The sequence below is a fragment of the Agrilus planipennis genome, unplaced genomic scaffold (genome assembly GCF_000699045.2).
Source record: "Agrilus planipennis isolate EAB-ADULT unplaced genomic scaffold, Apla_2.0 scaffold46, whole genome shotgun sequence".
Taxonomy (NCBI): Eukaryota; Metazoa; Arthropoda; class Insecta; order Coleoptera; family Buprestidae; genus Agrilus; species Agrilus planipennis.
Window position 1 is genome coordinate 700,698 of NW_020438933.1, and position 11,223 is coordinate 711,920.

General features: G+C 34.0%; 1 protein-coding gene across 1 annotated transcript in view; it reads left to right on the top strand.

Annotated features, from left to right (window-relative positions):
- LOC108744730 (probable G-protein coupled receptor 158) overlaps window positions 1-11,223 on the top strand; it is a 378,923-nt gene that overhangs the window by 358,386 nt on the left and 9,314 nt on the right. The window contains exon 9 of the mRNA XM_025974263.1: window positions 8,022-8,240. Coding sequence (XP_025830048.1) covers window positions 8,022-8,240 — 219 coding nt within the window. The remainder of the gene's footprint in view (window positions 1-8,021; window positions 8,241-11,223) is intronic.

Genomic DNA, 11,223 nt, shown 5'->3' on the forward strand with positions numbered 1-11,223 from the left:
ATGTTACGTGATTAAAAATACGTATGTAAATAAAATTTTTTATACAAACAGCATATATTAACTACCCTTTTTACCTTAACATCCATAGTAATGGGTAATAACAGATAATAGTGCCGAAAAACAAATTTCGCTTAACTTTTACCCCTTATGGTTTTTATATTATGTACTAAATCATATACAGTGCTCTGCTCCGTTTTGAATATCTTCGAAACGAAAGCACACAGAGGTGTGCTATTTTCACACAAAGCTTATTAACGCAAACAATTCAAATTCATTGAAATCTACCGCTTCCAAATAAATTACTTCGAACTGACATAACAATTGTTTTTAATGGAATACAATATTTTTTGTCAGCAAATATGTATTTCCGGTGCCGTGTAGGAAACGGAATTGTAAGCTACAATTCTTTGGCTAGCCGTCGATATGTGCGAATGTGAACAACGTTGCTAAAATTGTTAGGTTATATTACCTAGCAAAAATACTGAAAATAAAGTCATATCCGTAATCCTAATCCATCGAAAAATATTTATTCATCATCATCATCATAAAGTCGTCCATCCTAAGACCAGTTGGACACGTACCTCCACTCTTTCCTATCCTGAGCTCAACTTGGCATTTCCCTAAAACTAGAACAACCCACATACTTAAATATTTGCGAACATTATTCTACCCCAGGTCTACCTCTACCTCTTCTAACTCCTGTTTCTGCCTCTAATATATCTCTAACTAGATATTCATGCTTGAGAAGGTGTACTACCAACCTATCTCGCCTATTTTTTATTAATCCTACAATCTCATTTGTTATTCAGGGTTTCCTACTTTCTTTTTGTTTAAGACCTAGTATATGTGTAACTACCGATTTTAGGCACGTTTTAATGCAGTTCCATTCTGTCTCTATGTCCCCGTCATTCGTTTCTCCCGCCACCTTTAGTATTTCGTCTGTCTTTTTACCTAGCCTATCACGCGTTTCATTACATTTTAGCTTTTCGGTAGGTATATAGTTAACAAAGCGGTATTTAAATGTAACTAGGAATTCAAAAATGCAATAATAACTGCGGTATTCCATTTGAAAGTCAGGTTACATCCAGGAAGAATGGGACACTGTATATTCAAAAATAATTTTAGGAAATGAAGATACTTATATTTCACCACTTTTATAAGAAACATTTTTTGATATCCTCAACTGTGAAGCAGTTATTGAGAAAACGCGCTTGCTTGGGATGCCCTGCATAATTTTTTACATAATTTTCATTTCATTTCACTTCAATAATCAGCATGGGATGAATTAAATTTTTGAACTGTCATACTTGATGTTAACTTACTAGGGAATTATTAAAAGGAAGACATAGGTATATAAGTCTTAAAATTTTTGGTAAAGGCGATTTTGAGCTATTAAAATAAACGTAAAAGCACAGTGTAAACCGTTAGAATGTAAATGCAAAGTATTGACTTGTTTAAAGAAGCAAAAATTGCTGTAGCTCTTCATTTATACTTTGACATGACAAACGAAATAACTTAACCATTAGAAAGAGATATCTGTACCACCTACAGGTAGCTTAAACATTGTTTGTGACATCTAAATAAAGGAAGTAGGTCAACATTCCTAACGTTGCTTCGTCAAATAAGTTTTTTTTTGGTGTGGAGTTCAATGTTTTAACTCAATAGAACTGATTGTAAGATGCCGCTATATTTGGCACATTAACCGACTTGTCGGTAATCATATACCAAGGTATGTACAAAAACTGGTCGAAGTAATCAGATATTAAAAACCTATTAAGGCGTATTGTATTTGACTGAACAGGAGAGTTTTTTCGAATGCCATTCTTAATTGTATAAAGGTTACTGCCTTTGCAAAAATATTCATACATATGTATACATAAATACAATTTGGTTCTCTTTTAGTACTAAAGAACGTTAAAAAAGAATATCAGACAACATGAAATGTAGTTCGTAGTTCAAAATGAATATAAATGTTAATAAGTATCCCGTAACACAGAATACTCGCTTCGGTATGTATGTAAGTATCTACTATTCATACACCAAACTAAGTTTTAAACAATGGAAGAAAGAAAATCGTAAGAGAATACCTTATAAATTAATGTTATTATGCAATCCCACAAGTTAAATATTACTTAATTCGACGCCGGTGATATATATCACTACATAAATGCAAGAAAATTTGTAATATGAAGTAAAATCTAAGTATACTAATATTATAAAGCTGAAGAGTTTGTTTGATTGTTTGCTTGAACGCGCTAATCTCAGGAATTACTGGTCCGATTTGAAAAATTCTTTCAGTGTTAGATAGCCCATTTATCGAGGAAAGCTATAGGCTATATATCATCACGCTGAAATCAATAGGAGCGGAGCACCAATGAATAATGTTGCAAAATCGGTTTTAATTTCTTTTTGAGAGCTTCCGCTGCGTTCGCAATAATTATGTATGACAGAATTGTTCCCCTTTAAAAGTTCTAAAAAAAAGTCCGCGACAGCATGTCTATCTTTTAAGGTTGGCTCACTATAGCCTAACCTAACCTAATCAAATTTGTTCTAAAAGAACGCATTATTTGCGAAGGTGTTTTTATAAACATAATATTAATCCTTATCCAAATAAATACGTTATTCATATGTAGGTATCTAAAATAGCTCCTTAACATACGTATTATTTAAAAATATTTGCACCTTCTAGGTAAACGAAGTCGCGGGTTAAAGTTAGCGTCAGCCCAAAGTAACTATTCCACGCGTACGAAGTCGCGGGTAGAAGCTAGTACAGTTATAACAATGTGTATTCCTGTTTGAGGTCCGTTTATAAATTATAATGAAAACACTTATGTTAAACCATTGACATCCTATGCATTATAATTCGAAGTGGTCTGAATACAGACCACTTCGAATTAATTGTTCGATTAAGCTAACGTGCCTATCACGTTGAGGTTGGATACTCTGGGATTCGTTTTCAGCGAGTAACAGGTCAATTGAAAAGTCCCCGGCCTAAAATAGTAAAACACATTTTTTTTGCAAAATTCGTTTTTATTATTCAGCATAATTCCCTTCAAGGATGATACACTCATTATAGCGATCCTCCAACTTTTCGATACCATTTTTGTAGTACGATTTGTCCTTTGCTTCAAAATAGGCCTCAGTTTCGGCGATCACCTCTTCATTCGACGAAAATTTTTTCCCAACGAGCATTCTTTTGAGATCTGAGAACAGGAAGTAGTCGCTGGGGGCCAGATCTGGAGAATACGGTGGATGCGGAAGCAATTCGAAGCCCAATTCATGAATTTTTGCCATCGTTTTCACTGACTTGTGAGACGGTGCATTGTCTTGGTGAAGCAGGACTTTCTTTTTCTGCAAATGCGGTCGTTTCTCGGCGATTTCGTCCTTCAAACGGTCCAATAACGCTATGTAATAGTCGCTGTTGATGGTCCTTCCTTTTTCAAGGTAGTCAATGAAAATTATTCCACGCGCATCCCAAAATACAGACGCCATAACCTTGCCAGCCGACTGTTGCGTTTTTGCACGCTTTGGAGCGGGTTCATCGTGTGCAGTCCACTCCGATGACTGTCGATTGGACTTCGGAGTGAAATGATGGAGCCATGTTTCATCCATTGTCACATATCGACGCAAAAACTCGGGTTTATTACGCGTGATCATCTTCAAACACTGCTCTGAATCATCAACTCGTCGTTGTTTTTGGTCAAAAGTGAGCTCGCGCGGCACCCACTTTGCACAGAGCTTTCTCATACCCAAATATTCGTGAATGATGTGATGTATACGTTCCGTTGATATCTGTAGAGTGTCTGCTATTTCATTCAATTTCAATTTACGGTCATTCAAAATCATTTTGTGGATTTTTTTAATGTTTTCGTCCGTAACAGCCTCTTTTGGGCGTCCACTGCGTTCACCGTCTTCGGTGCTCATTTCACCACGTCTAAACTTAGCATACCAATCCTTGATGGTTGATTTTCCTGGGGCAGTGTCCGGAAATTCGTTATCAAGCCAAGTTTTTGCTTCAACTGTATTTTTTCCCTTCAAAAAGCAATATTTTATCAACACGCGAAATTCCTTTTTATCCATTTTTTTCACAATAACAAAAGTTGCTTCACTAAAAATGCTATAATTCTCAAACTAATGATCCGACAGCCGTCAAATTTATAGACGCGTCTTTTGAAGGTAAGGACTAACTGAAAATCATATGGATTTAGTTCTGGTGCCGCCATCTATGTGTCAGGCCGGGGACTTTTCAATTGACCCTATAGATATCCACACAAGTGGACCTTGTTGGAGCATACGTAATTTGTAGTATATCCTATACATTATCAACAACTAGCGCAGCAAATTTTGTTTTTGAGTGCCATTGAGTGGAATTGAATTCACAAATCAACAGTTTTAACAATTTTTAGTCTGAGTTCTGTATGTCAAATTTTGATTTCAGATGCCTAACTAATGAAAGATAAAATATTTTTATATACTACAGTTTGCTTTTAAAATTTCGAATTCTAAGTAAAATCTCTTTTTCAATATTAATTATTGTATAAGTATCTATATGTAAAAGGAAAATAAAATTTAATTGATACGTTTACATCATTTTTAATTCCAACTACAAATGCAAAAAATTATGCAAATAAGTTTTACAAATGCATTTTTTTGATATTTTTTCTGTGTAAATACGAATTTACCGTATCAGCGTCTAAATGTAAGCACCCATCATGTTGTCATTATTTTGTTCTTGATAACGTTGTTCAGAAACCATCACATATCAGTGAAAGTTATCTCTGAATTGATCCAAATGAGCATATATCATATCTACTCTAAGCGACATTCTGGAACCCATGAGTTTGATGTAATGAAGTACATTGGAAATAAGCTCTTTGTAGTTCAGCTTTTTTATTGCCACGCTTCTTTTTTGTGACTGTTCAGTAACTATAGGAATTCTTCTAGTTTCTTTATTTGAAGACCGACGAAAATACCAGCTTTAATTTTAACTTCTGACAATTTAGAGAAAAAACTTTAAATGCTAAAAACTTGAGAGTCTTGACGAAAAGCCTTTATAAATGCAACAAATGTGAAATATGTCAGCTCTTCTATCCCAAAAGCAAAGGTACCATGGATATTTAGTGTATCTGCCACTGACCAGACACGCTTTTCAATTTTTAAAGTTTAAAGCACCATTTTATCATTTTCGCAATTTTCTTTGAACTGACAGAATGAGCCAAGGGATGAGATGGTAATTTACTCTGATACTCCCCGCTCTACACCCGCAATCTCCCCTAAAAATTATGGAAATATTTTATATATTTTTTTTATGGTCGTAGCTGCCGATAAAATATTTTTATATACTACAGTTTGCTTTTAAAATTTCGAATTCTAAGTAAAATCTCTTTTTCAATATTAATTATTGTATAAGTATCTATATGTAAAAGGAAAATAAACTTTAATTGATACGTTTACATCATTTTTAATTCCAACTACAAATGCAAAAAATTATGCAAATAAGTTTTACAAATGCATTTTTTTGATATTTTTTCTGTGTAAATACGAATTTACCGTATCAGCGTCTAAATGTAAGCACCCATCATGTTGTCATTATTTTGTTCTTGATAACGTTGTTCAGAAACCATCACATATCAGTGAAAGTTATCTCTGAATTGATCCAAATGAGCATATATCATATCTACTCTAAGCGACATTCTGGAACCCATGAGTTTGATGTAATGAAGTACATTGGAAATAAGCTCTTTGTAGTTCAGCTTTTTTATTGCCACGCTTCTTTTTTGTGACTGTTCAGTAACTATAGGAATTCTTCTAGTTTCTTTATTTGAAGACCGACGAAAATACCAGCTTTAATTTTAACTTCTGACAATTTAGAGAAAAAACTTTAAATGCTAAAAACTTGAGAGTCTTGACGAAAAGCCTTTATAAATGCAACAAATGTGAAATATGTCAGCTCTTCTATCCCAAAAGCAAAGGTACCATGGATATTTAGTGTATCTGCCACTGACCAGACACGCTTTTCAATTTTTAAAGTTTAAAGCACCATTTTATCATTTTCGCAATTTTCTTTGAACTGACAGAATGAGCCAAGGGATGAGATGGTAATTTACTCTGATACTCCCCGCTCTACACCCGCAATCTCCCCTAAAAATTATGGAAATATTTTATATATTTTTTTTATGGTCGTAGCTGCCGAAACAAATCTATCAAGATTTTTCCTTTGACTTTTTTTGAAAGCTATATCATGAGCAATGAGCACAATAAAATTTGTAGAAAGTCACTTGTATAAAAATAAATGCGGGTATAAAAGAGTAAAAAAGTTATACAAAGCTTTACAAAATACAAAGAATTGATGAAAACACATAGTTATTAGATTATTACTAAACATTTTGTGTTGGTATTAAATAAGTCGTACATTAAATAAACTAACTAAGGACAACCCGCTTTTCTTTGGCTTTATATTTTCACTTATTCTAAACAGATGTTCGCAAACCCAAAGAGTTGCCAGACTGAAGAAATCCTAAGCATTATAGATTTTAAACATTTTTTTAGGGTATTTTAGTTGAAATATAGAAAATGACCTAATTTAGAGTCAGAACCCAGCTCAATCACTCAAACATAATAGTCCTCGAACAATCTAGAATGTTCTAAATTCTTCTGATCTACTTCACTCTAGAACATTCTACTTGAAGACAAGCCTACCTATTCGGAAATATTCTAACTAAAGCCCACCTAGAAACATTAAACAGCATTGTAGTAAGAAAATACTACAAATGGCGCAGTAAACGCCATCTGTAGCCCGATGCTATATTTAGGATTACGTATGCTCCAACAAGGTCCGAGATCCAAAAAGATCGAAATCGCGATCCGCGTTTGGCAGTTTCGACAGAATACAGACCACTTCGAATTATTTTATTTAAGCATTGTAGTACATTCTCACTTAATTATTCTTAACTGGTGTTTGGTGACCAGTGGTCGACCCGTAAACACGCACATCAAACTGGAGTCGATTCGAACATTACAGAATATTCCAAACTTTTATAGAGTACATAGCCTGAAATATGAAAATGCCATAAGTCAACCAGTTTTAATCTACCTATCCCCTATCAGTTACCGACATGGAACCACCATAGTACGATGGGAGATTTGTGGCTACTACCACAAACAAACATCTATTCAGGAAATATATAGATTTTCCTAGGAAATGTGTCTAATATAATTTATTTCACATATTTCTGGGCGATTTTGAAATTATATATTTCCTAGGAATTGTATACAATAACGGATTACACACATTTCCATTAACATATACACCGTCTGATCAGTATTCCGGAATGTTTGAAGTGTAACATCTGGGGGCACTGTAAAGTACATCTTCTCATAGTACCGCAACGTAGGAGATCTAAAAAGTATGCACAAAAAATACCCCAGTTGACGAGCCGTTAATGATTGACAACAGCCACCGCGTTATCTTACCGGCTTTCAACGAAACACACATACCTATTCATGACCTTTGTAAACAGCTGATATGAAGAAGTCAGTTGTAGGTAATGATTAGTAATAATCTACACTAGTTAGCGTTCAATTGGCAAAATATTACCACAAAATACAAAAATAAGTTGATTGTGGAAATATCAAGCAAAAACCAATGCACTTATATACACAATATGCGGACATGCTGGTCACATATGGACGGCATAATGGGAATGTACCGATGGTATCATGCTAATACGCGTCATCATCATCATTGCTGGATCAGTTGGGACTTTCGGTAAGGTCACTCCCCTTGTGTTTATACATATCACTGAGTGATGAGAGATGACTCATTTTGTTTTTTTTTTCGTTCACCTTCTTTTCCCTTAATTTTTCCGGAATACTGATCTGACATATTTTATTGATTATTATGGTATATTATGAAATAATTGATCCTTAATATTTAGGGAGCAAAAAATTCGATTGTTTCTTAAAATTAGATTTTTCTTAATACAATTTTTGATACTATTTATTCTCTATTTCTTTTAAAGGATATCAATGCTCACGGCTCACTGACGGGCAATAGCAGCGATGTTGAAATAGGCGAAATTAGTATATCCGACATGAATCCAGATGATATTCGTGCCGAACTTAAAAGGCTCTACACTCAGTTAGAGATCTACAAAAACAAAACAATCCGAATGGATAATCCACACATATCAAAAAGAAGAGGTGGCCGTAAAGCTCCTCATAGGAAATTTAGTTTACAGGTATGTACAAAAAGTAAAATGAGAACATATTTGTTTTGGGTTATATTAATTATACCATAAGTATGCATTTGTTAGGGTAATTTAATGAAATCTTCCAAAACATCTTCTTAGCCTTTCAATATCATATAGAACAAATACTATAATTAATATACAGTGGAACTGCTGTAATTGGGATTTCCAAAGGACGGAAAGTCGATTTAGATTCATTTTCCTTCCGAAATTAACAAAAAATTATATTGGAAAATTGGATCTATTGAATCCTATTTTTTTGCAAGTAAGTTACATGCTTGATAACGTGTTAACGAAATAGCATTAAGCATTATAAGGAAAAAAACTATATATAACAATATACTTTATTAGCACTCTAGCATAGCTTAACAGAGATTACGGTAGAAACAATCTACCATTTTATTATAAATTCTACAGAAACATTATTAGGGAATATATGCTCATTTAATTCTTCTATATAGGCGGGGTATTACGATTTTTTCTGTCACGAAAAAGCGTTATGGCTGCTTGGAGGGTGTAGACGGTATATCGCGTGATGAGAGGCGGTAGCGGCAGAAGGAGAGACAGCGGCGGAGAGAGGGTAACGACTGTATTAGATGGATATTGCGCAGCCGCGCGGAGAGCGAGGAGTCCGCTAGAGTCCCAGCGGCGTGTGCTGCGCTCAGCTGTTATTTTCGTACCTCTACTTTCCACGTGGCTGAGCATCATTGCCTCTATTTGCGGTCTGTGTAAAAACCAAATCATAATTTGCAGTAAACCTGTAAAAACGAAATGTGTGCTGGGACACATAGTAGAAGTGAAACTTCAACGGACAAGTTAAAAACGAATGGTAACGGACAAGTGGAAAAACGAACCGCAACAAAATTTTTACTTCAAGCTTTACGGGCAGATTTTTAATGTAGGTACCTACCAAATTTGAAAACCGAACAAAATTTTTATTTGAAGTTTTACGATCAGTTCAAATTAGACTTTGTATACTAACAATCTGCCCGTAAAACTTGAAGTAAAAATTTTCTTGCGGTTCGTTTTTCCACTTGTCCGTTGAAGTTTCACTTCTACTATGTGTCCCAGCACACATTTCGTTTTTGAAAATCACTTCTGTGAGATAACCACCATCCTTTGTGATGTACTGGCGGAGTCGACAAATGAAACGATTCTTTAGTTTCACTAGCCTCAGAATTTTGCAGTTGAGGACACGTGGAGCAAACATTCCACTGTTAAAGCATCCTCACAGAAAGAAATCACAAGCACTCATAATCGAACCGAGGGATCTGGTTGGTCGCGATATGTCCCCAAACCATGAGATTATTCTACTAGCGAACACCATATGTTAAATTGTTATCGTAAATGCGCGTCTTGGTTCAAGGCTCTATTGATACTAAAACGGCTTCCTTCCTTCTCAGGAAGCAATAGAAATGCAATTCTAAATCTACGATACTATTTTGTTAGATGTACGAATTCAATAGGAATTAAGAATTCGTTAGATGTTAAGACGAAAGTAAGGAAATGCAATAATCCTCCCATTTAGTCAGCATAACTAATAAATGATTAATATAAAAAAATGTTACAAATAAATTAAGAAGGATTATGATTCGTAAAATTTAACAGCTTATCACCACAATAACTGTTTCACCATAGTTTCATCGAGTAACGGAGTACATATAATAGGATTACTGCTTTCCATTATACATTTAATTATCTAGCGGTATATCAGCTACTTAACTGAAATGAACTTGTTTTGTTTGTAGTTGTTTTTGAAACTAATGTTTCAAAAAAAAAATGTACCTCGACAATCATACCAATTTTCTTCATGAAGTAGGTACATAGTTTCTCCTATATAATTTTGTTGGTATGTCTGCGATCATTTCCTCTTATCTACAATAACTGTAATTAAAAATTCTTTTGCGCTTTTGGCTTCCTTTACGAAATCATCATCATCTTTGTATTAATGTTTTTCGTACTATGGTTGAAGGTTTTTGGTTTAAAATCGTTAGGCATCATCGATTGTCTTCATAAATTATTGTTGGTGGTCATGGGTGAAATTTCATAAAAATATATAATACAGCCGAATTGAGAACTGAACATAGGGTTAGTATATTATATGCAATCATCAAAGGATGTCACTGTTTTTTGAAAAATACAACAAGGTAGATATAATCAAATTTGTGCGAATGCTCTCATTCATCTTTTCTTAAGTTCAATAAATGGAATTTCAAGCTTTTCAGGAGTGTGACATTTTGCTCAAAAGATGTTTGGATAGTTTTCGACAGTTTTTAGAGAAGAAAGTGATATTTTCAGGTAGACGAGCTTAAAAAACCATATTCCACAAGTTCATGAAAGTACGTATTTTCGCTTGTGCAACATAAAAAGAAATATGTTTGTATATATTATGTTCGGTCTACAAGTACGGCAAAACGTTCGCTGAATACAGAAATTACTATTTTTATGGTATTTGTTTATCGTACAAGCGAAAATGCGTAATTTGATGAAGGTCTGTCTGAAGGTATCATCTGCTGAAAACTGTTCTACACCATCGAACTTTCAAGGCTTTGAAATAATGAGCATCTTCTCCCTAAAAAGCTTGAAGTTGCATTTATTGAACTTATATTTTTATATAAGGAGATATTTGAACGCATTTTCCTATTCCGTATACGCCGTATTTTTCAAAAGATAACGGCGCACTTTGATGATTGCATGCTAGAATATCTTTACGTTGAGTTTATATAGTTTTCAACTCAAAAATATCTATATTTCCGGTAAGGCTAAACTCCTATTTTGGATCTTTTGTGGCTTTTAATTATCGAGCCCTTTTTAATTCCATTCCATGCGCTGGCTTAATATTCACAAGTTGACTGTAAAGTGCTGAACAAAAATATCGATATATCTATAATTATCTATAACATTAATAACAATATATCGATATATCCGTAGTTATCGATATATCGATATATTATTATATAATTATAAAATATTA